Source organism: Sphaerodactylus townsendi, linkage group LG15 (genome assembly GCF_021028975.2).
Source record: "Sphaerodactylus townsendi isolate TG3544 linkage group LG15, MPM_Stown_v2.3, whole genome shotgun sequence".
In the NCBI taxonomy this organism is placed as follows: domain Eukaryota; kingdom Metazoa; phylum Chordata; class Lepidosauria; order Squamata; family Sphaerodactylidae; genus Sphaerodactylus; species Sphaerodactylus townsendi.
Genome location: NC_059439.1, coordinates 26777508 through 26803211, shown reverse-complemented (window position 1 = coordinate 26803211; position 25704 = coordinate 26777508). Strand labels below are relative to the sequence as shown.

Genomic DNA, 25704 nt, shown 5'->3' with positions numbered 1-25704 from the left:
CATATCTGCGGTAGAATGTAAAATTACACAATGAAGAAGAAGATGATTTTGGATTTATATCCTCCCTTTCTCTCCTGTAGGAGACTCAAAGGGGCTGACAATCTCCTTGCCCTTCCCCCCTCACAACAAACACCCTGTGAGGTAGGTGGGGCTGAGAGAGCTCCGAGAAGCTGTGACTAGCCCAAGGTCACCCAGCTGGCGTGTGTGGGAGTGTACAGGCTAATCTGAATTCCCCAGATAAGCCTCCACAGCTCAGGAGGCAGAGCGGGGAATCAAACCAAGTTCCTCCAGATTAGATACACGAGCTCTTAACCTCCTACGCCACTGCAATCAGACCAACACTACACCATGCTGTCTCTCACTATCCCATGCAATCCTCCTTACAGTTTGAGGGAGAGGGCAGAAGTCCCTTCACCTTGTGCACCATGGTTCATATCCAAATTAGGGCCCCTTCCGCACACGCAGAATAATACACTTTCAATCCACTTTCACAATTGTTTGCAAGTGGATTTTGCTATTCCACACGGTAAAATCCAGCTGCAAAGTGCATTGAAAGTGGATTGAAAGTGCATTATTCTGCATGTGCGGAAGGGGCCTAGGCCCCGTGCACCTGGAAAGGACTTCTTAGCACAGAATTCCCGAGCACAAGTGAAATGTGCGGTCCCCAGGAAAAAGAGGCCCTTTATAAGATAGGATAAATTGATGATTAGCTTGCCAAAAGAGCTGAACCTTTCTAAAAAACAAACACTCAGATTGGATTCAGCAAGCTTTTTTCGTTGGACAACTTGCAAGCTGACCCTACCCGCTGTCTGTTCCCTGGTAATTTATTGCAGGCAGCCACTGAAGAAACTTAAGTGAATAGAAAACTGATAAGTACAAAGGCCAAGTCCAGAAACTGGATTTCAAAGTGCCAGAAGGGGCGAATCCATAAAATCTGACGGTTCGCTAACCAGCAACCCCTGGCCTCTGCCTATTTCTGCAGCTTCCTTCTTAAGCAGACCTTTGAGGCTGTTTTGATGGGGCGGCAGCTCTTGCGGTGGGCTGGAGGCATGTTGTAAGGTAAGGCTGAGCTGCGGTGTTGGAAATCTGGCTTGGGAATCTGCAAGAGCGAGGATGAGGCAAAAGCGTGGTGTGCTTGTGGCCACCCCAGATATGGGCTTTTTCAAGGCTACTGAGAAGCAGAGGCTATCTGCCACTGTCTTCCTTTGCACAGTCTTTCTTGGTGGTCTCCCTTTCAAACACTGATTCTGCTTAGCTTCCAAGATAGGGCTGTACCATGTTGACTTCCCTCCTGATTGCAAGAGGTAACTGTTGCATCCAAGGACAACTGTATGTATGTTGAAGAGGTTGACCCGTCAGAGACAGTCAATCATCAAAGTCCGTAAATGTCATAACTCGCATTGCAACATCACATTCCATGTTTAACTACAGCCGAGCCAGATTTAGAATAGGTTGTATGTTGCAATGTAAGTTGCAGTGTAACGCATAAGGGTATTTCAGACTGATGGGAACCCATGCATTGCAGTCCTGAGGTGTGTATCTGTAAGTGTATGAATATATTTGAAATTCTGTTTGTTTTTTCTATATAACTTTTTATCACATTGTAACTTTTATTATTTAGAAAGGAATCTTTCACAAGAAATATAGTGGAAAAAGTCTACTTTAGAGATAGTTTGATCAAAACAGGCTTTTTCTGGTGGCTTGTTAAGGAAAAATAAAACAACATTCAAGATAATAATGCCGATTATAAAGACACTGAAGGAAAATATAACAGCACATAAGATAAGATTGTCAGTTAAAAAGGCATTTGAAAATAAGATCTTTGGATTTGGGTTCCAAGAAGAACTGAATAGCTGAGTTTGGCTAGATTTATTTTGGACGCTAAAAGCGTTTTTTTTAACGAGTGGATTAATATTGTATTGTCGAAGGCTTTTCACGGCCGGAATCACTGGGGTGCTGTGTGGTTTCCGGGCTGTATGGCCGTGTTCTAGCAGCATTCTCTCCTGACGTTTCGCCTGCATCTGTGGCTGACATCTTCAGGGGACCTGATAGTAGGAAAGCAAGTGGAGTATATATACCTGTTGGAGTATCCAGGGTGGGGGAAAGAACCACTGTCTGTTAACAAGTAAAGGGTGCAATTAGCAAGCTAGATTTACATGAGTGGGATCCACCCATTAGCATGTGAGTAACAATGAAGATAGCAAGGTCAATAGGTGAGGTCATCTGAATAGAAGTAGCCTGGCCTTTGTTCCCTTTGATTGTTTATTGTCTATAGTCATCCTGTGTTTCTGTGGAGCTGATTAGTCACTGTCTTGACTCTAGAGTTTTTCAACAGTTTTTAATCAATTTTCAACACTGGTAGCCAAGTTTTGTTCATTTTCATGGTTTCTTCCTTTCTGTTGAAATTGCCCATGTGCTTGTGATTAATATTGGATTGATATTGTTGTATTTGTGTTGAAAATAAGAACAAGATTCAGTTGTAATGAATATATTTTCATTACAACAGTTTGGATTAAAGACTATACATTCATAAACAGTGATTTATATTTGGAGGGGGAATCGACTCTGCCCTTGTACGCACCCACGACTGAGCATGGAGTGAACATGTAAAAACGGCACCTGGATCTCTAGGCAAGATAAGTGACATATCGTGATATGCATATTTAGAGAGTAAATGATATATTTGTTGGTGTGCAAAAAAAGTGTGTGAGTTTGCTTGTGTGATAGCATTTTTAACTGTCCACAAGAATATACACTAGTATGGGCAGTTGTGGAAAACATTAGCAGGCATACCTTGTGTTTTTAATCAATAAAGTCTTCAATTTAAAAAAAATATATTGGCAGGCATACCTGAATCATGCACACTAACAAGTGTATTACTGTCTGAATGTGCAAAGGTGATAGGACCTAGCTGCATTAATGTGTGTGAGTGTTTCCCATCTTCTCCGCAGATGGAAACATCTGAAGCAGACCCAGACTCTGCAGCAAACCACCAGGGTGAACTGAATGTGGAATTGCTTCCGGATAAATCCACTGGCCGGCCAGCCTGGGGATCCAAGGTCCAGTATATCCTAGCGCAAGTTGGTTTTTCTGTGGGGCTTGGCAATGTTTGGCGGTTCCCCTACCTCTGCCATCAAAATGGGGGAGGTGAGTAAAACAGAGTGTTTGTTGTGGTGGGGGGTGGGGTGGGGAGGGAAAGGGGATTTGAGTCTCCTTACATGAGAGAAAGGGAGGATATAAATCCAAACTACTCTTCTTCTTCTTCTTCTTCTTCTTCTTCTTCTTCTTCTTCTTCTTCTTCTCCTCCTCCTCCTCCTCCTCCTCCTCCTCCTTCTCCTTCTCCTCCTCCTCCTCCTCCTCCTCCTCCTTCTCCTCTTCCTCCTCCTCCTCCTCCTCCTCCTTCTTCTTCTCCTTTTTCTCCTCTTCTTCCTCCTCCTCCTTCTCCTCCTCCTCCTCCTCCTCCTTCTTCTTCTCCTTCTTCTTCTTCTCCTCTTCTTCCTCCTCCTCCTCCTTCTCCTCCTCCTTCTTCTCCTCCTCCTCCTCCTCCTCCTCCTCCTCCTCCTCCCCCCCCTCCTCCTCCTTCTCCCCCTCCCCCTCCTCCTCCTCCTCCTCCTCCTCCTCCTCTTCTCCTCCTCCTTCTCCTCCTCCTCCTCCTCCTTCTCCTCTCCTCCTCCTCCTCCTCCTCCTCCTCTTCTCTTTTCTTTCCTCCCTCCCCTCCCCCTCCTCCCCTCCTCCTCCTCCTCCTCCTCCTCCTCCTCCTCCTCCTCCTCCTCCTCCTCCTTCTCCTCCTCCTCCTCCTCCTCCTCTTCTTCTTCTCCTTCTCCTTCTCCTTCTCCTTCTTCTCCTTCTCCTTCTTCAGGAGCAGCAAGTACAGAAAAAAAAAGCGAGCAGTTGTATACCCCCAGGCATATAAAATATAGATATGTTTTGACATAGCTTAGGAAGCTGAGGAACTGAAAACCCCTTCATTGATGTTCTTCTGAAGATTCTCAGCGCATAAATTATTTCATTTTACTCATTCAGGGAAATGGTCAAGTCAGGCCATTGGTCAAGTCAGGGAGGTTTCATGTTTATATGTGGCAGGTGAAAAGCCAGCAGGGGAGTGAGAGAAACTTCATATGACTATATACCAGTGATGGCGAACCTATGACACGGGTGCCAGAGGTGGTACTCGGAGCCCTCTCTGTGGGCACGCACACACAGAGTTCATCATGTGGGGGGTAGAAAATCACCCTCCCCTTTCACACACACATCTAGGCTGGCCTGGGCCACTAAGTACGACGTGCACGCACCGGGGTGTGAAGGAAGAACTCGGCTGGCGGACCTGGTGCCTGTGCTCTGGGTGGCTGCTGCCCGAGGGGGGGGGGCAGAGGAGGCAGAGATGCTAGAGAGGCACAGAGCGGTGCGCGCGGGACTTGCTGGAGGCTAGAGCAGGCTGGCCCCTGCTCGAGCAGGTGGGGCAGAGGAAGAGGGAGCCAACCGGTTTTTTCTAAACTAAAACCTCAACATTCAGGTTAAATTGCCGGGTTGGCACTGCTATAAATAAGTGGGGTTTGGGTTGCAATTTTGGGCACTCGGTTTCAAAAAGGTTCGCCACCACTGCTATATACAATAGTTTGTCACAACAAGGTAGCTGTTTTGTTTTGCCAGCAGGTGTTTGTAACTATTGAGAGAGGTCACTTGGCTGCCATATAAACAAGTGTCAGCTTATTTGACACAACATTTCTAAAGTCTGTGTTGACAGGTACATACATGCAGGTTCCAATTTTCCTTCTATGACACTTGACAGGGATCATCCCCAAATGATCTAGGACGGGGTAGTCAGGGCACCTGCCCATCTCCCTTCCTGCCAAGAGCTTTGCTCCACCTCAGATGGGTTCAGTTTTAAACCACAGGCTTCACCTTGGAGGTCCACATGGACTTTGGAGGCAGACCCTGCAGTGTAATGCTGGACCCGGCCAGACTAAGGCCCTTTCTGCACATGCAGAATAATGTACTTTCATAATAGTTTCCAAGTGGATTTTCCTCTTCCGCTCAGCTGCAAAAGTGCATTGAAAGTGGCTTGAAAGTGCATTATTCTGCACGTGCGGAAGGGACCTAAGCGCAGCATCCAATTGCAGGCTCGGCCTGGCCAGGGTAGTCTTTATACTGCTGTCTCCACCTCTGAAATCACATGAACTTCAGAGGCAGAGGCAGAGCTGTAAAGCTGGAACCAGGCAGGCTGAGGAGGACGTTGGAGTCTGTCATGAGGGGAATGCTTGTGCCAGAATATCACCTTCTGTTCCTGCACAGGGGCTTTCCTGCTGTTGTACTTCCTGCTCCTCGTTGTCATCGGGATTCCGCTTTTGTTCCTGGAACTGGCAGCTGGACAGAGTATCCGCCAGGGCAGCATCGGGGTCTGGAAGCACATCAGCCCCCGCCTAGTGGGTTTTGGCTTTGCGAGCTGTGTGGTGAGTGTCCAGTGGCTGCAGGGGCATAATGCCCAGGGGGACATATAGGGTCAAATGTCCCTGGGCTGCAGCCATTTAGTCACCCTTCCTCCTTCCCCCCAGATCCATACACTGACTTCAAGACCTGGTGCAAAAAACATTGTTTGGTCATGGTAGGGGAGAGCAGCTGCCCTTGGGTGGGGGCGGAAAACTCAGATTTTGCACCGGGATACATTTTCTTTAGATACGCCCAGTGGTGGGATCCAAAAAATTTAGTAACAGGTTCCCATGGTGGTGGGATTCAAACTGTATGAAATTAATGGTAAGGTGCATGGGCACGACGGGGGCTGGGTTGGGCATTCCGTAAGTGGGGCATTCCTGGGCGGTTGCTGTGGTAAGGACGAAGCAGGCCAGTCCTTGGGCGGGAAACGAATGCATGCAGGCGCAGGCTGCCACGCACGCCGGTGCACCTCCTGCTAGACTGCTTCAAGTTCTGCGCGCTACTGCTGAGAGGAGGGGCGTAACTAAGGCAAAAATCACCAATTAGTAACCCCCTCTCGGCACACACAAATAATTAGTAACCTACTCTCGGGAACCTGTGAGAACCTGCTGGATCCCACCTCTGGATACGCCCCTGAGTGGCCGTGTTTGAAGATATAAAGCCGTGGTCAGCAGCTGGCAGCCTGCAGCACATAATCTGTCCATGGCAAATAATATTATTTGACAATACAAAATAATATTAGTTTCAATGGCAAAAGGGAATGTCTTTTTTCTTGTTCTCCATCTCCTTTTAGGTATGTGCTTTTGTCTCTCTGTATTATAACGTCATTATTGCATGGAGTCTTTACTACCTGGGCAATTCCTTCCAGCTTCCCCTCCCCTGGGAAAATTGTCCAGAAGTAGCAAATCAAACAGAAGAAGGTTAGTAAAGACGAATGTGTGTGCGTGGTCTCTTCTGCCTGTGCTTTAGACTGCAGATTTCACTGGATGAAAAATCCATTTTCCATGGATCATCGCTAAGACCCCTGCCTTGCTGACTCTGGCTCATTCCGCACATGCAGAATAATGCGCTTTCAAACTGCTTTCAGTGCTCTTTGAAGCTGTGCGGAATGGCAAAATCCACTTGCAAACAGTTGTGAAAGTGGTTTGAAAACGCATTATTTTGCGTGTGCGGAAGGGGCCTCTGTTATTCATTTACTCACTGCTTTGGTAACCTGCCTTTTTCAGTGAGGCTCAAGGTGGGTTATACAGTTAAAAACAACAACATAAGAGCAGTATAATAAATACCACAGCAGAGCAACAATAGTTGCAAAATTAGATAAACAGAGCAACTGTATAATACAGTGATGGCGAACCTATGGCACGGGTGCCAGAGGTGGCACTTGGAGCCCTCTCTGTGGGCAGGTGCACACAGAGTTCATCATGTGGGGGGTGGAAAATCACCTCCTCACACATGTACACATCTAGGCTAGCCTGGGCCACTGAGCACGGTGTGCGCACATCGCAGTGAGCAGGGATGACTCGGTTGGTGGGCCTGGTGCCTGTGCTCTGGGTGACTGCTGCCTGGGGGGGGGGGGGTTGCAGAGGAGGCAGAGATGCTAGAGAGGCACAGAGCGGTGCGCGCGGGACTTGCTGGAGGCTAGAGCAGGCTGGCCCCTGCTCGAACGGGTGGGGCGGAGGAAGAGGAAGCCAACCGGTTTTGTCTAAACTAAAACCTCAGCATTCAGGTTAAATTGCTGGGTTGGCACTTTGCGATAAATAAGTGGAGTTTGGGTTGCAATTTGGGCACTCAGTCTCAAAAAGGTTCGCCATCACTGGTATAATATGTACAATCAACAAAGTCATCAAAATCACCCAGAATTTAACAGATGTTCACTGTGTTACCCTATTGTTAGGTCCTGAACTTTTAGTCAACAAACGGACTCTGGATTTGTGATCAGTAATGTTTATTGAAATGTAACAAAACACCTAGATTGAGAAAGTCAATTCTGCCAAAACACCTAGATTGAGAAAGTCAATTCTGCCAGACCTGGCTTTTGCTAATCCCTTTATCCCCAAAGAGTTCCCCTCTCCTGTTTTCCCAAAGAAAGTGTGAAAAGAGTTAGTTTGGAGTCGAGGCACTCCAAGATCGGCAATAGGGAGAGATACAGCCACCTGGCATGTCTACCCCAGCAGGGCAACAAACACTTCCCGTTTTGCCCTGGGAGTAAACCGCCAGGGGTCAGCCTACTTATCCACAAATGTGTGAAGCCATAAAGATCAAGGGAAAGGAAAAAGGAAAGGTCCTTTACATATAGCAGGCTGGTTACATATATCTTGTGACCATTACACTGAAGTGAAAGTACATCTTCATCACCTAGGCCCCTTCCGCACATGCAAAATAATGCGTTTTCAAACCACTTTCACAACTGTTTGCAAGTGGATTTTGCCATTCCGCACAGCTTCAAAGAGCACTGAAAGCAGTTTGAAAGTGCATTATTCTGCACGTGTGGAATGAGCCCTCGATACTATCCTTGTCAGTATAAATTGTCACACGAGCACTAAGCTAGGAATGCCCCTCAGTCACCAGGCACAGTTCCTGACGCCTGTTCCATTTATAAAAAGGGCCTCCTGAATAGTTCCTCTGACTCAGTGTTTCCCAACCTTTTCGAGGTCAGGGTACCCTTGACCTCACTCTTCATATCTCACGGTACCCCTGCTGCCACCCTCCACCTTCCCCTCCATTGCCCCTGCTTGCCACACCCCCACCTTCCCCTCCCAGGGTGAAGGGAAGCACTGGGAGGAGGGGTGGCTGCTGACCTTGTGGCAGGCCCTGCCCCATGAGCCAGCTCCATGTCCTTGCTGGCGCCAGTGGGAGACACCACAAAAATGAGGGGGGTGGTAGTGTTGCCGCAGTACCCCTGGGACATGCTCACGGCACCCCAAGGTACCTCGGTACCCTGGTTGAGAATGGCTGCTCTGACTCTTTCTTCTCTTCTTAGATATGGAGTGTATCCAGAGTTCTCCCACCACCTACTTCTGGTACCGTAACACCTTGGATGTGACCGGGTCCATTGAGGAGAGCGGGGGCTTCAACCCAACTCTTGTGGGCTGCCTCTTTGCCGCGTGGGCCATGGTGTGCCTTGCCATTATCAAAGGCATCAAATCCTCTGGCAAGGTTTGTGACCAAGTTTATTTTCTTCTTTCTTATGCACCGGTACTCCCTGGTTGACCAGTAATAATCCTGACCTTCAGCTAGTGACATAATCCCTTTACTGAACTAATTAATTCGTAAACTGAAAATCAACGTGTGGGGTTGACAGAATCCCGAAATCGGTGCATTCAAGGAATGGGAGTTTTTTAAAATTTAAAGGGACCGGAGTTTTTAATGTTTAATACTAAAAGGCAAACCAAATAAAAAGCAAGGGTGTAAGACACAGTATGCTGAATACAGTACTGCTATTAACATCGTGTGCTAACACACGAACTCAACTATTCATCCTACCTAGACAGAAAAATGTTAACTTTTTCAGAATTTTCAGATGTTTGACAATGTAGTAGACAGGTGAGTTTGCCCAGATGAATGCACTCTGCTAGTTTCTCCAACCACTCCTCGTTCTTTGGGATTATATTCTTCCCATTTGGGGCAAGTATTAATCTTGAAACTCTTTAAGAATTAAATCTGCACAATTCTAGAAAACCTTCGGGAATAACACACAGTTCAAAACAAGCTGAAATGACAACCCGTTCTCTTAAATCTCAGCCCTACACATTAAACTGAACCCTTTGTGGTTTCATTGGCTGGACCCTTAGCAAGGCCGTGGTTTCTAAGCTAGTGGCTCCAGTTAATTACTGAGTCGGCTTTGGTTCAGCATCGTGGGATTGAGAAGCATTTAAATGAGAGGTTGGGATGGCTGTACATAAGGGATTCTTTTCTGTCCCACCTCCCTCCAAAGAGCAGAAAAAGGTCTATGACCAGTGGTGGGATTCAGCACCACTTCGGCAGAACCAGTTGTTAAAATGGTGCTTGTAAACAACCAGTTGTTAAATTATTCGAATCCCACCATCTGAACTGGTTGCTAAATTCTCTGAATCCCACAACTGTCTACGACCATTTCCACATCAGAGTTGTGATCTGAGTCACACTTGGGATTTGAGGAAAGAAATGCACCGTTTGGGAAGTCTAACACCCCTTCCACACATGCAGAATAATGCACTTTCAATCCACTTTCACAATTTTTGCAAGTGGATTTCGCTATTCCACAGAGTAAAATCCAGCTGCAAAGTGCATTGAAAGTAGATTGAAAGTGCATTATTCTGCATGTGCGGAAGGGGCCTAAAGTGACCATTTAGCACCGATGATCCTCATGAAATAAAATTGTCAGTTGTAAAGGCATTCCCTGGTGCTGGTCCATAATCTTGATCCCATCACAGGTCCTGTATTTCAGCGCAGTGTCACTTTGTAATACGTGGTTCTCTTCTGCTTCCTCGTGCGGGCATTGCTGCTGGAAGGAGCGATGGACGGAATCTGGATCATGTTCACACCCAAGGTGAGAGAGCAGAGGATGCCCTTGTGCAGAAATTTATATCCCACCAGGCCCTGGCCCCTGCCTGGTGGAACATGCTTCCCTCAGACGTGCGGGTCCTGCAGGACCTTGGTGAATTCCACAGCGCCTGTAAAACCGTACTGTTCCACCGGGCCTTTGGGGAGGCTGGCTGCGGATTCCCTCCCCCAGATGCCCCCATGCTGCGTGCCATGATGTTCTTGGCACACTCGACATAACATCTCCTCAGCACTGCTTGTCCCCTCCCAGCCTTGGGACTGAGTGCCACCATTTTGTACCGAATATGGAATGCTGCTATGTTTTTATAGAGTTTAGGTTATGAGTTTTAATTTATCATGTATCATTGTATTTTGTGTTCTGTTGTATACTGCCCAGAGCCCTTCGGGGGTGGGCGGTTCCTAAATCTAATAATAATAATAATAATAATGATGATGATGATGATGATGATATGATGATGATGATGATGATGATGATGATGATGATGATGATGATAAACAACGAGCTTCAGCATCTATGGCACAAACCAGCTGAGGTCGTCCCAGTGGTAATCGGCACGCTGGGCGCCATCCCAAAAACACTAGGGAAGCACTTGAAACATCTTCGAATTGACAAAATTAACATCTGTCAAATTCAGAAGGCAGCCCTGCTGGGATCCGCACAAATACTACGCCGACACATTACAACTTCCTAGGCCTCTGGGTGAGGCTCGAATTGTAATGAAGGCCAACAACCAACTAAAGATCTGGCAGCTTTGAAATCTACAATAATGGTGATGGTGATGGTGATGAAGGCCAACAACCAGATTATTATTATTATTATTATTGTTGTTGTTGTTGTTGTTGTTGTTGTTGTTGTTATGGCCAACAACCAGCTAAAGATCTGGCAGCTGTGAAATCTACTACTACAACAACAACAACAACAACAACCATCATCATCATCATCATCATCATCATCATCATCATCATCATCATCATCATCATCATCATCATCATCATCATCTCCAAACAGAGCCACTGGCCCCCCATAAGATCTGCTTCCTGAGATCTTATAGTTGGAGGTGTTTTGAGGTCCAGGACAGGACCATTGCTATATTCCCTCCCCCCATCCAAATACAAACACACACACCACTCTTATACTGTACTGAACCATAGATATGTCTAGCCCAGAGATACTCCAAGGCAAGCATTCTTCATAGCCACTTTTTAAAACCTGAATTGCCAGAGACTGAATCTGGGACTGCTTGAAGAAGAAGAAGAAGAAGAAGAAGAAGAAGAAGAAGAAGAAGAAGAAGAAGAAGAAGAAGAAGAAGAAGAAGAAGAAGAAGAAGAAGAAGAAGAAGAAGAAGAAGAAGAAGAGGAGGGAGGAGAGGAGGGAGGAGGAGATAGGAGGAGGAGGAGGAGGGGAGGAGTTTGATTTATATCCCCCTTCTCCTGCAGGAGACCTCCAAAGGCTTACAATCTCCTTGCCCTACTACCATCACAACAAACACCCTGCAAGATAGGTGGGGCTAATAGAGAGCTCCAAGAAGCTGTGACTAGCCCAAGGTCACCCAGCTGGCATGTGGGAGTGCACAGGCTAATCTGAATTCCCCAGATAAGCCTCCACAGCTCAGGCGGCAGAGCTGGGAATCAAACCCGGTTCCTCCAGGTTAGATACATGAGCTCTTAACCTCCTACGCCACTGCTGCTCTCCTTGAGATAAGCCCAGCTGAACGTAAGGCAACCTGCGTGGCCTTTCAGTGTAATTGTGCTTTGTTTGCAATGGTCTAAGAAAAACAAAAGGGTGGTTCTATTGCAAAGTTTTTAAATTGTTGTAGTGAATGATGATACAATGTACTGATAAGAACTTTTACTGTATAATGAGGCAACAGATCCATTTTTTAAAAGAGTTGGGTGGGAAGAAGAAGAAGAGTTTGGATTTATACCCCACCTTTCTCTCCTGTAAGGAGGCTCAAGGTGGCTTACAAGCTCCTTCTTCTCACAACAGACCCCTTGTGAGGTAGGTGGGGCTGAGAGAGTTCTGAAGAACCATGACTAGCTCAACGTCACCCAGCAGGAGTGTAGGAGTGCGGAAACACAACCGGTTCACCAGATAAGCTTCTGCCACTCACGTGGAGGAGTTGGGAATCAAACCCAATTCTCCAGATTAGAATCCACCTGGTTTTAACCACTACACGATGCAGGTGTTGTTCCCATTTTCCAAGTTGCCTGTTAACCTCCCTCTGTGGAGAATTCTCTATGTAACCATCTTTTCTCCACTCCACCCCCCAGCTGTCCATGTTGAGCGACGTGCAGGTTTGGGTCCAAGCAGCCACCCAGGTGTTCTTCGCGCTAGGCCTGGGCTTCGGCACCATTATCGCTTACTCCAGCTACAACCCGCGACACAACAACTGTCACATCGATGGGCTGCTGGTCTCCATGGTCAACTTCTTCACCTCAGTGCTGGCAACGCTGGTTGTGTTTGCTGTACTGGGCATCCGTGCCAACGCCATCACCCAGGCATGTGTGGAAAGGTTAGTGCCAGCCAATTCCCACCCCTGTTTTGTCTGTTCTGGTGGGTGATAATGACTTGCCTCTACGTGAATGGGTCTTCAAAAAGTGCCATGCGATCCGGCTTCCTCTTGCCTTCTCAACCATGGTAAAGATCGTTGCTTATTTCCACTGTTGTTCTATTAGAACCAATAACCTCTGCGTTGAATCATAGAATCATAGAGTTGGAAGAGACCCCCCAAGGGCCATCAAGTCCAATCACTCCTGGCAGATGGCCATCCAGCCTCTGTTGAAAAACCTCCAGAGGAGACTCCTTGAGTTTGTTTGGAGGTTCTAGCAGGGGAGCGCAGCTATCGTATACCCTTGACCAAAGAACGGTACACTCCTTCTATCTGGGATGGTCGTCCTCTTCCACCGAGCACGCAGCTTCGGGAGGGACGCACATGGAGCGGTGAGGGAGGTAGGGGACACCCGCCTAGCCAGCCAGATCAGCCGAATCAACCCTGGCGATCAATGGGGTGACAGATGTCGCAGCCAGATCGCACTTTCAGAGGAGACTCCACCACACTCCGAGGTAGTGCATTCCACTGCCGAACAGCCCTTACTGTCAGGAAGTTCTTCCTGATGTTTAGGTGAGATCTCTTTTCCGTCACCTTAAACCCATTACTCCTGGTCCTAGTCTCTGGAGCCGCAGAAAACAAGCTTGCTCCCTCACCAACATAACATCCCTTCAAATATCTAAACAAGGCTATCATGTCACCTCTTAACCTTACCTTCACCAAACTAAACATCCCCAGATCCCTAAGCCTCTCCTCATAAGGCATGGATTCCAGACCTTTTATCATTTTGGTTGTCCTCCACAGTCTCCACTTAAGCAACGTTTCCAAATTCTGGATTCCTTGCTCCCCAGTTTGGAATCCCAATTCGTGGGACAAATTCTGTTCAGGATTGTACTGTAAAGCCACTTTCACACATAATGGATTCACACACACACACATAATGGATTTCACACATGACACACTTGTCATGATATATAAAAAAGAGTAAAAGTTCACAAGAAGGTCATCTTCTGAGTTAGCAGAAGGTTTGCGAACCCAAAGGACGGAGACAGTCAGTCTAGGGGCAAAAAGTAGCAAAGATTGACCTTTATCATGATTGGTGAATTCAACTCTGATTCTAAACCAGTAGTGGCGAACCAATGGCATGGGTGGCAGAGGTGGCACTCAGAGCCCTCTCTGTGGGCATGCGCAAACAGAGTGCCCCTCCACACTCACATCTAGGCAGGCCTGGGCCGCTGGGCTTGATTATTAGCATTAAACCTAAGACCTAGTTTTGGGGAAGCAGTGTAGGTAATCCTGTTAAGCGCTGTTAAACCCTACTGATTTTCATGTGAAGAACGAAAGCACGATCCTTTACCTGGGAGTAAGCTCAGTTGCTGGCAATGGGGCTTGCTTCTGAACCCTCCTAGGGTCGTGATTCACCTGTTGGAAGAGTTGCACTGTTGCTTCAAAACAAAGCCACCGACGACCACCAAGCTTACTCCTGAGTAACACACGCTTCGGACCCAACCGTTTTTTCTAAACCAAAACTTCAGTATTCAGGTTAAATTGCCGAGTTGGTACTTTGCGATAAATAAGTGGGTTGCAATTTGGGCACTCGGTCTCAAAAAGGTTCGCTATCGCTGTTTTAGACCAATGAGAGGCTGTTGTGTGGGCGGGGAAAAGTATCCCTCATGTATGCATTTGTATATGCTGAGTTGAGTTGAGTTGAGATAGAGACTGAGTTGAGTTCTGTATGTGTTGAACTTTATTCTTGCTGAAGTGATCTGCATGGTCTGATAGTCTTGTATAGAATAGACTTGTGTAACCTTGCAACTGCTAAAGTAAAAGCCTTCCTATGGAAATAACATCTTGCGTGGAGAGTATTCTTTTCCAAGTGCGGTAGAAGGTGCAAGAAGACTATAGACTTCTCATCTTACCAGAGTGACTCCGCTTTAAACTCTGCTGATAGTACGATCAACGCACCTTGCCAATCATTTAGAGGTGGGTTTTCTTGCGTGAAATCCACGTGCGAATGGTCACTCAAGGGGGCTGAAAATACATCCAACCTGCTGTTGTCTGCATTCAGGCCTCATGGTCATTGATTTGTGGCAAGAGCAAACCTAGGAATCTTTCGGCATGGAAGAAAGATCGGTGCATTCAGTAGCAGGGCTGTGGAGGAGTACAGCTTTGGTGTGAAAAGCAAATGTGTTGAAGACTGAGGGTTCAAAAGCCTGCCTACTGTTAGCAGAACAAATCCAGAGCATCCAATCCCAAGGCTTGAGGGTATGCAAAATCCCTCCCACTTTTTTCCTGCCATGTAAGACATCTTCCAATATTTGTTCTCGTTGTCCTAGCAACCTAGACCACCTGCATCGTCTGCAGCTCAGTGGCTTCCTCCTTCATGAGCCACCCCCTGCCAGGAACGTCTCGACCGCTCAGTACAGTGCCTGGTATCAGGGGCTCTCGAATGAAACAGAGGGGCAGTTGCTGGCGTTGGGAATTGGGGACTGTCGCGTTGAGGACGAGATGAACAAGGTGATTGGGCGGGGGCAGGGCGGGGGGCGGGGCGGGGCCGGGGAGAGCCATGGAGGCATGAGAGAGAAGCCATTGGCCAGTGCCTAGGTTGGGTCGCTCACAATCCACCAATCCAAATACAGTTTATCGGTCAGGTGTGGTGGCCTGTCAGAGCCTTGGTGGACTTCCTGATGTTGCCACCTGCCTAGGACTAGTGGTCGTGCTTGGGGTGCCAGCCTCCAGGTGGGACCTGGGGATCCCCCAGAATTACAGCTCGTCTCCAGTATACAGAGATCAGAAATGAAGAAAATGGATGCTTTAGAGGGTGGACTCTATGGCATTGAACCCCACTGGGGCCCCTAGCCTCCCCAGGATCAAACCCCCCCCCCAAATCTCTAGGTGTTTCCCAACTTGCATCTGACAACCCATACAATTTTAGCTAGTGTGCAGTGGATGAGAACTGGATGTTCTTTGTTTATGCCAAACACCGGGAGCGTCCTCTGGAGGAGCAAACCAACTAGCTGTATTCATCCCATTGTAAGTCACCGTCATCTAATAGCGAGAAAGTAACTATTTCCCAAGGTAGGAGTTTTGTTTCTTGCTTTTATGGCAGTTGAGAGAGTGTAGGATTTTTGTTTTGTTTTTCTCTTTGCTTTATGGCCCTCTACGATCCACGTGACTGGCCTGCGCAGTCTCCAGTGGCGTACCTAAGCAAATTGGTGCCCTGGGAAAAACCTGGGTTTGATGCCCCCCTCCCCCATGGGCGGAGCAGCCCGGTCGCAGCACTCACCCTTCCCTTACGGCCCACAGCTCCCCGTCCTCCTGCTCTACCTCTGGTGGTTTGTGGGCCATCATGCAGAATGGGCGGGGCTTAGCCAGAGTGGGCAAGGCTTAGAAATCAGGCCGCCCCCACGTGACTTTAAATTTCTGCGCCTTGGGCAACTGCCCACTTTGCCCAATGGGTGGTACGCCACTGGCAGTCTCCTTGCATGGCTGCACAGAAGACACTCAATGACTAACACTTCCAAGTAAGCGCAACCTTGTTTTTTCTGTCTCTTTCTCGCTACAGGGCGTGGAAGGCACAGGCCTAGCTTTCATCACTTTCACCGAGGCCATAACCTTGCTCCCCGTGGCCCCCTTGTGGTCAGTGGTGTTCTTTTTCATGCTGCTGAACTTGGGGCTAAGCTCCATGCTCGGAGATATGCAAGGGATCATCACTCCTTTGCTGGACAATTTCCAGAGCCTCCACCAGCGGCAGACCCTCTTCACAGGTACGGCAGAGCCCAGAAAGGGCTGGGTGTGGTTGCAGGGAGCCGTGCCCCGGGTGGGACTCAGCGCCTGAGCTACACCTGCAGCAGAGCCAAGCAAAGAACTCAGTGCCTAGATGCCATTCCACGGGGTCTGTGAGACGGAGCTTTCCAACAGGCCTGTGGTTCAGACAGAGGCGTATTGGGAGAAAATGGTGCCCAGGGCAATACCTGGTCAACCGCCCCACCCACCCCCATCCTGTGTTTACAGCAGGCTCCTTCACATCCTGCACGTGAGCTCCCAAAGGCACCTGGTGGGCCACTGCGAGTAGCAGAGTGCTGGACTAGATGGACTCTGGTCTGATCCAGCAGGCTAGTTCTTATGTTCCTATGTTCCTTCAGCCGGCGGAGAAGGAAGGCAGTGGTCCCAGATGGCAGAGGTGGGATCACCAGGAGGAGGTGCCTCTCTGCAGGAGGGGTGTGGGGGGCAATTTTGCACCCCCATGTGATCTAATGGGTGGTGTCCAGGGTCAAACAACCCCCCATGTTCCTCTGGCAGATACGCCCCTGGGTTGAGGCAGCAATAGTTTACTATCAGATGACCACCTATCCCCGTGGTGGCGAACCTTTGGCACTCCAGAGGTTATGGACTACAATTCCCATCAGCCAATTGGCCATGCTGGCAGGGGCTGATGGGAATTGTAGTCCATAACCTCTGGAGTGCCAAAGATTCGCCGCCACTGAAATCCCATCCTGCCTTTCCTTCCTCTCTTCAAAGAGTGCAAGAACTTATGAGATCTTTTAGTTGTCTTCTGGTTTTTAGAGTGAGGGCGGTTTTTGTTGATTTTAATCCACAATTTAACTGCATTTATTATATGTCGGGAGCCTCCCTGAGCCCAGACAATGAATCGAAATAAAACAAAATAGACCCGATGATGCCATTTTAAGACTAGTGGGAGGAAACTGTACTTTCAAACCCTGGAGGCAGAAAAGTCACACAGCAAGGTGCAGCGAACTGGAATCTTTCTCTCTGCTGGGGAGTTAATTTTCAGATACAGGAAGGGTGTTTTTTTTTAATGTGTGGGTAGTTTGAAAAAGGAGCTCCCCTCCCCTATGGTCTTAGGTGGCACAACCCTCTATGCCACCTCCACATTCTACTGCCTTGTTCTAATCTGCGTGGCTCAGCACCCCCTCATGCTGATAAAGGCAACAGAATTCCAGGTTGTGCTACCTGAAGCCACAGGTGTGTGTTTGACTGCTCTGCCGTGTTTCCAACCCAAAACAACTTTTGCCCTGTTGTAAATTACCATATCAGGGAACTGGTCTGTTTCTTTGGGGGAACTCGGCAGGAAAAGTGATCTATGCCTCCTCTGTTTCCCTCCCCTAAGTCTGAAATGGTCTAGTCCAAAATCTGAATCCCTTCCCCTTTGGAGTAAGGTATGTATCTGTTTTTCAGGCTCAGCCATGGACGGATAAGCGTGCCTCTGGGCAGGTACAGAGGGCTTCTTTACCATTGTGTAACAACAACCAGTCTTTGCTTAGGAATGGATTTGGGATAAGGACTTCAGGGCAGGATATGATTCCCAAGCAGGCTGGAGTCCCTGTGTTTACTTCCCACATTTCTTGTGTTTCTGGTTCTGTCTGACCCGCTGATATGAGGTCTTATCTCCCTTCCTCTCCATGCAGTGTTCTGTTGTGTGGTTGGATTCCTGTTTGGCCTGCTCTTCGTCCAGCGCTCTGGCAGCTACTTCGTAGCTATGTTTGATGGCTACTCTGCCACTTTGCCCCTCCTGATTGTCGTGGCTGGGGAAGCTTTTGCCGTGGCCTGGATCTATGGGGCCGACAAGTATGTTTCTACCCTGCTTTCCAACTGTGTCTAAACATCTGCCAGTTTGACCTTGAGCTTTCAGTTTTGGTAGGCAGGATGTCTGCATGATTGTCTTGGAGTATGTCAGACATCTTTGTCTTTCTATTAGTGTTAGGTCCCGGAACCTCAAGACAATAAACGGACTCTAAAGTATTGATCAGTAGTGTTTATTGAAGAGGTAGCGAAGCACCATACTGAGCAAAGCCAAGTTCTGACAAAGCTGACATTCACAGTCTTCTTTAACCCACGTTGAAAGCCCGCCTCCCATTTTCCCAAGAGGTTGTGAAAAACAGTCTTTGGAACTAGACATGCCCCACAGTGGGCTTGCAGGATAGCGTAAGTAGAGAGCCGTAATTCCATTTATTGGGTCCCCACCGAGATAACAGATGTAATATAGTCCTCATGGGTCAGAGGCACCAGGGGAAGCCTAGTTGTCTACAAAGTGTGTGACGCCATAAAGCAAAGATCAAGGAAAGAATGCAGTGGCAGTGGGTACATATAGCAGGCTGGTTACATATATCTTCTCTGTTTCATGTGTGTTGCTCCATCCTTCTAATTCCAGGTTCTTGGATGACATAGAAGCCATGCTGGGCTGGCGGCCTTGGCGCATCTACAGCTACATGTGGCGCTTCGTTAGCCTGGCATCAATGGTGTGCCTGCTGCTAGCAAGCCTGGTACGCTTGTGTTTGAGTCGCCCGACCTATCAGGCCTGGAACAAGCAAGAGGTAAGCCCCGCCCCCCAGTCCTGTCCCTCCATGGCTCCAACCAATAACAGTAAGAGAAAGGGCAGTTTACTGATTTAGAAGACACATATCCTACCTTCCAGATATTAAAAGGATGGGAGCTTTCTTTTAAACAAAAAGCAGAAAATCTTGGCATTCCTGGACTGTATGAAAACGAAAGATGCTGAACCAGTCAGAATTGCTACCGAAACAAATTACTTGAATCAGGAAGGAAGCAGTGAACGCCTACTTGGCAAGCGCTACGGAGACGCAATTGGGAAATTGCTGTGCATAGATAGCAGCAGCTGTAGGGCGTCGTGCAGAAAGGCTGAGTCACCAAATACAACAGACTGGAATCAGGCAAGAGAGTTGCCAGATAGATACCCTGTTTCCCCGAATATAAGACATCCCCTGAAAATAAGACATAGTAGAGGTTTTGCTGAAGTGCGAAATATAAGGCATCCCCCGAAAGTAAGACGTAGCAAAGGTTTTGTTTGGAAGCATGCCCGACGAACAGAACACAGAAAAATAAGACATCCCCTGAAAATAAGACATAGCGCATCTTTGGGAGCAAAAATTAATATAAGACACTGTCTTATTTTCGGGGAAACACGGTATCTACACAGCACTAATCATCTGAAACTGAAGTTGCCAAGACGAATCAATCCAAGGCTGGTGGGATACATGGACATAGACTGGGCAGGAGACACAAGAGGTAGAATGTCAACTAGTGCACGCCAGTTCTTTTACGGAGATGGACCAATCAGTTAGACCCCTTCCGCACATGCAGAATACTGCACTTTCAATCCACTTTGAAGCTGGATTTTACTGTGCGGAAGAGCAAAATCCATTTGCAAACAATTGTGAAAGTGGATTGAAAGTGCGTTATTCTGCATGTGCGGAAGAGGCCTAGGACTCTGCCAACAGTTGCAGGCTGCTTAATACACAGGATAGCTCAGGGGCGGTTCGGGGTTTGCAAAGTAGGTGCTTTTCTTGGTCCTGCAGATTTAGAAACAATTAATGAAACATTTCATAAAACAATTGTCTGTTACAACCAGGGCTGGACCACCCATGTATATTTCACCTCTCACAAGATGGCCTGTTAATTTTCATTGTTGGTGTCTCTTCGCAGGCAGATAAGCAGCAACTGGAATACCCACCCTGGGCTTTGGGCCTTCTCATAAGTCTCATTGTCGTGGCTGCACTTCCCATCCCAATCATGTTTGTCCGGCAGTTATTGATAGAGCGATCAGCCTGGCAAGACGGCAGGTCTTCTCTGGCACTAGGCCCTGTGCCTCCTGAGGAAGAAGACAAGGAGGAGGAGGAAAGAGAGAGCCCAGCTGATCCTGATCACCAAAGTAATGGGTACCTGCTTGTTCAGACCGAAGACAGGCAGGACTTCTAGCTGGGATGTACCCTGGGATGTACCCAGCTCCAAAATCATCCTCATCTTGCAGAGATCCATCACTGTATTTTTCCCTCAGGCTTAACGGTATCAGGAGTGGTGTTTATTGAGACCCTCCTGGTGCTGTTTGTTCGGTGGATGGATGCCAAAGACGGGACAGGTCAACAAACCAGAAAAACAAATTGGTTTCCTCAGCGGATCTCTCCAAACCTACTGAAGACCATCTGCTGCTTAGGATGAGAGGACCCTGAAGGCAACGAAAGAGGACTCCAGGGACCTCAAAACAATCAAAAGTGATGTACAGGTGACCTGAGGTGAACTGGGAGATTTGAAAACCTCAGTGAATCACCTTGCAGCCAAGAAGTCTACGTTTGCTTCCTAGAAAATGCCTCTGCAGTGTTTTAATACCAGTATGAATACCACCCAGTCTTTTTTTGTTGTTATTAAGAATTTTCATTAGTTCTACAAAACAGTCCAAACTGAAGAACGGAGCCACCTTAGTTTTGCAAATCATTTTTCTATAAAGCCATCAAACATTCAACAGATTTGACAACTTTTTAACATGCATAAATTCTAATGAAGAGAGAATCGGTTGATAAATAATAATATGTATTGACTGTTATTAATTTCTAAAATCCTGCTGTTAAATTATCATATTCTTTTCCCTTTCCCCTTTTTCGCCCTTTTCAACACAGTTCACTTGTACTAAAACATAAATAAGTTATTAATCTATTTATCACACTTCAACCCTTTTTTCATTATTATTCCTGCATTTAAAAATAATATGAGATGAAATCGTGACACACATCGTGTGGCAGAGGCCAGTCTTGGCCATTCTTGGCTCTTTAGGGACCTGAAGACAGTCTCTTTGTTTGGAATTGTCAAGCTCTGGATCTGCAACCAATAACGAGTGATTTCAATCAGCAGCCTTTATTGACTGACGACAGCATGGCCAAAAAGAAAGCCAGTTCTGAGAACTGACTTTCAACAACCCCTTTTTATGCCCACCACTCTTCCCACTCACCCCCCTCTTCCCTCCGTCCCAAGATATCAAAGTAGAGCAATACGGAACAGGAATGTGAGAGAGCTGTTGCTTCTCAAGGCCGTGTGATGAGATAGCAGGGCGCTTGGGCACATTCTAAATCACTTCATGTTACAAAGCACAAAGTCAGGGGGAAACAGAAACTGAAGTGGGACCCATTAACATTATAGAGAACAGCAACCCCTTTTGATGTCAGGAGGCCTTCCTGACAGAAATGCGCTTTCTCTGGGCAACAACCTACAGAGTTGGTTGTTGTGGCTTTCCGGGCTGTGTGGTCATGGTCTGGTAGATCTGGTACACCAGTGTGTAACACACTTCTCTCTGTGATACACCTCTGAAGATGCCAGCCACAGATGCAGGTGAAATGTTAGGAACAAGATCTGCCAGACCACGGCCACACAGCCCAAATTGAAAGTTCATGAAATAGGGCTTGAAGGCTTGAGTCTGGCCGTGAAAGCCTTCAATAATACAACCTACAGAGTCATTTCTAGGCACAGTAGAGGATATGGAACTAGATGGAAGAAGAGTCTGAGGCAGCATAAAGCAGCTTCATATACCCAGATTCTCCCATCTCAAAACAGATTGTTGTTTCCACAGATTCTGCTGACTTCCTTTGCCAGAGAGACTCCCTCCAGTGGAGGAAATGCAAAACTGCTTTCTTGGAAGATGCCATGTTCTTCACATCCAGATTGCCTCATTGGGCAACCATTGGAGGAAATCCCCCCCCCCCCCAAATGGAGTAAAGAGTAAAGCTGTGATCCCCTAACACACCACCCACAGCACTCAGGTGTATTCCCCAACGCCAGTTCCTTCTTCTCCAAAGCCTCAGTGGTGGGATCCAAAAATTTTAGTAACAGGTTCCCATGGTGGTGGGATTCAAACTGTGGCATAGCGCCAATGGGGCTGGGTGGGGCACGACGGGGGTGTGGCCGGGCATTCTGGGGAGCGGGGAATTTCTGGGCAGGGCTGTGGCAAGGACGCAGTCACTGTGCCGGTCCTTGGGTGGGAAACGAATGCATGCAGGTGCAGGCTGCCACACACGCCGGTGCACCTCCTGCTAGACTGCTTCAAGTTCTGCGCGCTACTGCTGAGAGGAGGGGCAAGCAAGAATTCAAGTGCAAAAAAATCACGTGGCAAAAAATCACCCATTAGGGTAACCTCCTCTCTCGGCAATACTAATAATCATTAGTAACCTACTCTCGGGAACCTGTGAGAACCTGCTGGATCCCACCACTGCCTCTATCCCTCAAAGCAAAGGGTCTATCCTGGCCGAAGAGCCCAGGAGGCATAGCCTTTGTGACTCCAAGAAGCACCCATTCAGAAACAGCTGCCTTCAACACAAAATAATACTTAGAACCTTCCAATGTTTTGTGACTGACTTCAGCCCACATGGCAGCCATTTTGGGGTTGGCTGTGTCCTCATGGCAGCCATTTTGGTGAAGGCCGTAGTTCCCCCTGGCGGCTTATAAGCTTTCATTTTGGGTTGGTTGTGTCCTCATGGCAGCCATTTTGGTTGGTCACGTCCCTCTGCTGCGGTGCCATTTTGGGTTGGCTGTGTCCTCATGGCACAGTTGTCATGGCAGCCATTTTGGGGTGGGCATTGTGGTCCCCATGGCAGCTATTTTGGGGTTGGCTATTGCTGTTGGTCCCTCATGGCGGTAGAAAAGCCATTTTGGGGTTGGCTGTGTCCTCATGGCAGCCATTTTGGGGTTGGCCGTGCCCCCTCATGGCAGCCAATTTTTGTCATAGTTTCTCACTATCTGCTCTCATGAATTCAAAAATGCCCAGAAGCCTAACAAGGTTGGGGACTCCTGATTTAGAGGAGTCACAGAATTTAAACCAGACACAGTCTTAGCCATAGGACTATTTACTTAACTTCTACAGCCAAAAGTTTTTCAACCTCAGTGCCGGGAGGGAGAACAGAACTATTTGCTCTGGAGAAAGGTAATTTGTCAGAGGAGCACAAAGAAACAGTGTCACCACCAGTGCGGTGGAAAAGAGACAGTATTGTATGTGGATAAAGTCAATGACAAACATTCTCTGCCAAAAGTCTGGCAATATTTTCAGAGGACATTGTGAGGGTCTGAGCTAAGCTGCTTCTCTGTTCTAACAACTCTCCCAGGACGAGCCTGCAAACACTTAAGTCATTGACTAGGAATGCCAAAATTAGGACTGCATACATTTCCCAAAGAATACCCAACCACAAATATGCGAGGCCAGAATGTAAAATTATTTAGGCCATCCCAGAACCAGAAACAAACAAACAACCACCCACCCAAAACTTCTAAAATGGCTGGCGTATCGCAGAGAGACATTTTTCGCACAGGTTATCTGCCCCGAGTTCAGTTCTTTTGAAAAGTGGTCTTTCTTCCCTGCTTCTCCTTGGCATCACGATGTGTTCACGCAGCCTTGCGGTTTCCCCTGACTTTTGTTTCATCTTTACCAAATTTGCTTTGCTCTGGAGTTTCAGGGACGTTTACAGTAAAGGGCTTGGGCGGCTGCTGTGTGGGAAAGAAAACTGAAATAGCAGCAATTTTCCCTGACCCTCCTCCCATGACAATCATTTCCATCCCCTGCAACCTCGAGGCTTATTATTATTATCATTATTATTATTTAAATCTGGACTAGAATGTCCTTATACTGATGTACCACTGTAACAATTCGGTTTGCTTTTTTGTGCCAGTTACGTCTGCACCTGCTACACTACATCTTAAAACTTTTACCATCTGTAGACAGAGATTTCCTTCCTTCCTTCCTTCCTTCCTTCCTTCCTTCCTTCCTTCCTTCCTTCCTTCCTTCCTTCCTTCCTTCCATTTGAAATTTAAATCTGGACTAGAAATTTAAATCTGGACTAGAATGCCCTAATACTGATGTACCACTGTAACAATTCGGTTTGCTTTTTTGTGCCAGTTACATCTGCACCTGCTACACTACATCTTAAAACTTCTACCATCTGTAGACAGAGATTTCCTTCCTTCCTTCCTTCCTTCCTTCCTTCCTTCCTTCCTTCCTTCCTTCCTTCCTTCCTTCCTTCCTTCCTTCCTTCCTTCCTTCCTTCCTTCCTTCCTTCCCTCCTTCCCTCCTTCCCTCCCTCCCTTCCAAAATTTTGCTTTTGGGCTGAACATCTAGCCTAATGAAATGCAGTTTGCAGAGAACTCAGAAACTTGCTGTGTCTAATTGGTCCTAATAAAGGGCTTTTTGAGGGTGCGGGGGATCTGTACTAGTGAGAGCCAGTCTGTTGTAATGGCTAGAGTGATGGACTAGGACAATGATGGCAAACCTTTTAGAGACCGAGTGCCAGGGGCGGAGCAAAGGAAAACTGCATCCGGGGCACGTGTGCGCCCCGCGCCCCTGCCACGCCCCTGTCAGCCCCCGCCCTGCCCTGGAAAGCCCCGAAACACCCCCGTCATACTCCTGGAACGCTCTTGCCATGACCCCGTAGGGGCACGTGCCCAGTACATTGCGCACCCCTCGTCCCCTTGACACTATGCCACTGCCGAGGGCGATGGTGTGCGTGCCCACAAAGAGGGCTCTGAGTGCCACCTCTGGCACCCGTGCCATAGGTTCGCCACCACTGGACTACGATCTGTGTGACCCAGGTTCGATTCCCAGCTCTGCCATGGAGGCTTAAGGGGTGACCTTGGCCCAATCACACCCCTTCAGCCTAACCTACTTCACAATGTTGTGAAGAAAAATGGAGTAAAGAGTAATAAAGGCTGCTCGTGGTCCTCCTTGGGAAGCAAAGCAGGGTGCAATGAAGTAAAATCTATTAGTACGTACATAAAATACTAAAAAAAGAACCTTTCATTTTTGGGGCGGAGAAACAAAGCCATTCAAATGAGAGAAAAGATGGTGCTGGTGTATAAAGTTAGTTACCGGAAGGCTCAGGGAGCAGTGATGCGGATGCCTTACATTCAACGCCCCCTTCAGAAATCTGACCTATTGTGCAGTAGTGTATGGCCACGTTGCAATTCCAGAAAGAAAGAAAGAAAGAAAGAAAGAAAGAAAGAAAGAAAGAAAGAAAGAAAGAAAGAAAGAAAGAAAGAAAGAAAGAAAGAAAGAAAGAAAGAAAGAAAGAATAAAGGAAGAAAGAAAGAAAGAAAGAAAGAAAGAAAGAAAGAAAGAAAGAAAGAAAGAAAGAAAGAAAGAAAGAAAGAAAGAAAGAAAGAAAGAAAGAAAGAAAGGAGGGAAGGAAGGAAGGAGGGAAGGAAGGAAGAAGGAAGGAAGGAGGGAAGGAAGGAAGGAAGGAGGGAGGGAAGGAGGGAAAGAAGGGTGGGAGGGAGGGAGGGAAGGAAGGAAAGAAAGAAAGAAAGAAAGGAGGGAGGGAAAGAGGGAGGGAAGGAAGGAAAGAAAGGAGGGAGGGAAGGAGGGAAGGAAGGAAGGAAGGAAGGAAAGAAAGAGAGA

The 25704-nt window shown here is 47.5% G+C and overlaps 1 protein-coding gene across 1 annotated transcript; it reads left to right on the top strand.

Moving 5' to 3' along the window:
• The first annotated feature begins 1007 nt into the window (after positions 1 to 1007).
• On the top strand, positions 1008 to 20799 carry LOC125444973 (sodium-dependent neutral amino acid transporter B(0)AT2-like). The gene is given in 13 exon segments (XM_048517768.1): positions 1008 to 1059; positions 2952 to 3147; positions 5293 to 5450; positions 6224 to 6350; positions 8411 to 8586; positions 9843 to 9866; positions 9869 to 9958; positions 12244 to 12485; positions 14858 to 15038; positions 16087 to 16288; positions 17951 to 18110; positions 18694 to 18856; positions 19986 to 20799. Coding segments are annotated over 12 exon segments (1992 nt in total). The 5' UTR covers positions 1008 to 1059; the 3' UTR covers positions 20259 to 20799.
• The last annotated feature ends 4905 nt before the right edge of the window (positions 20800 to 25704 follow it).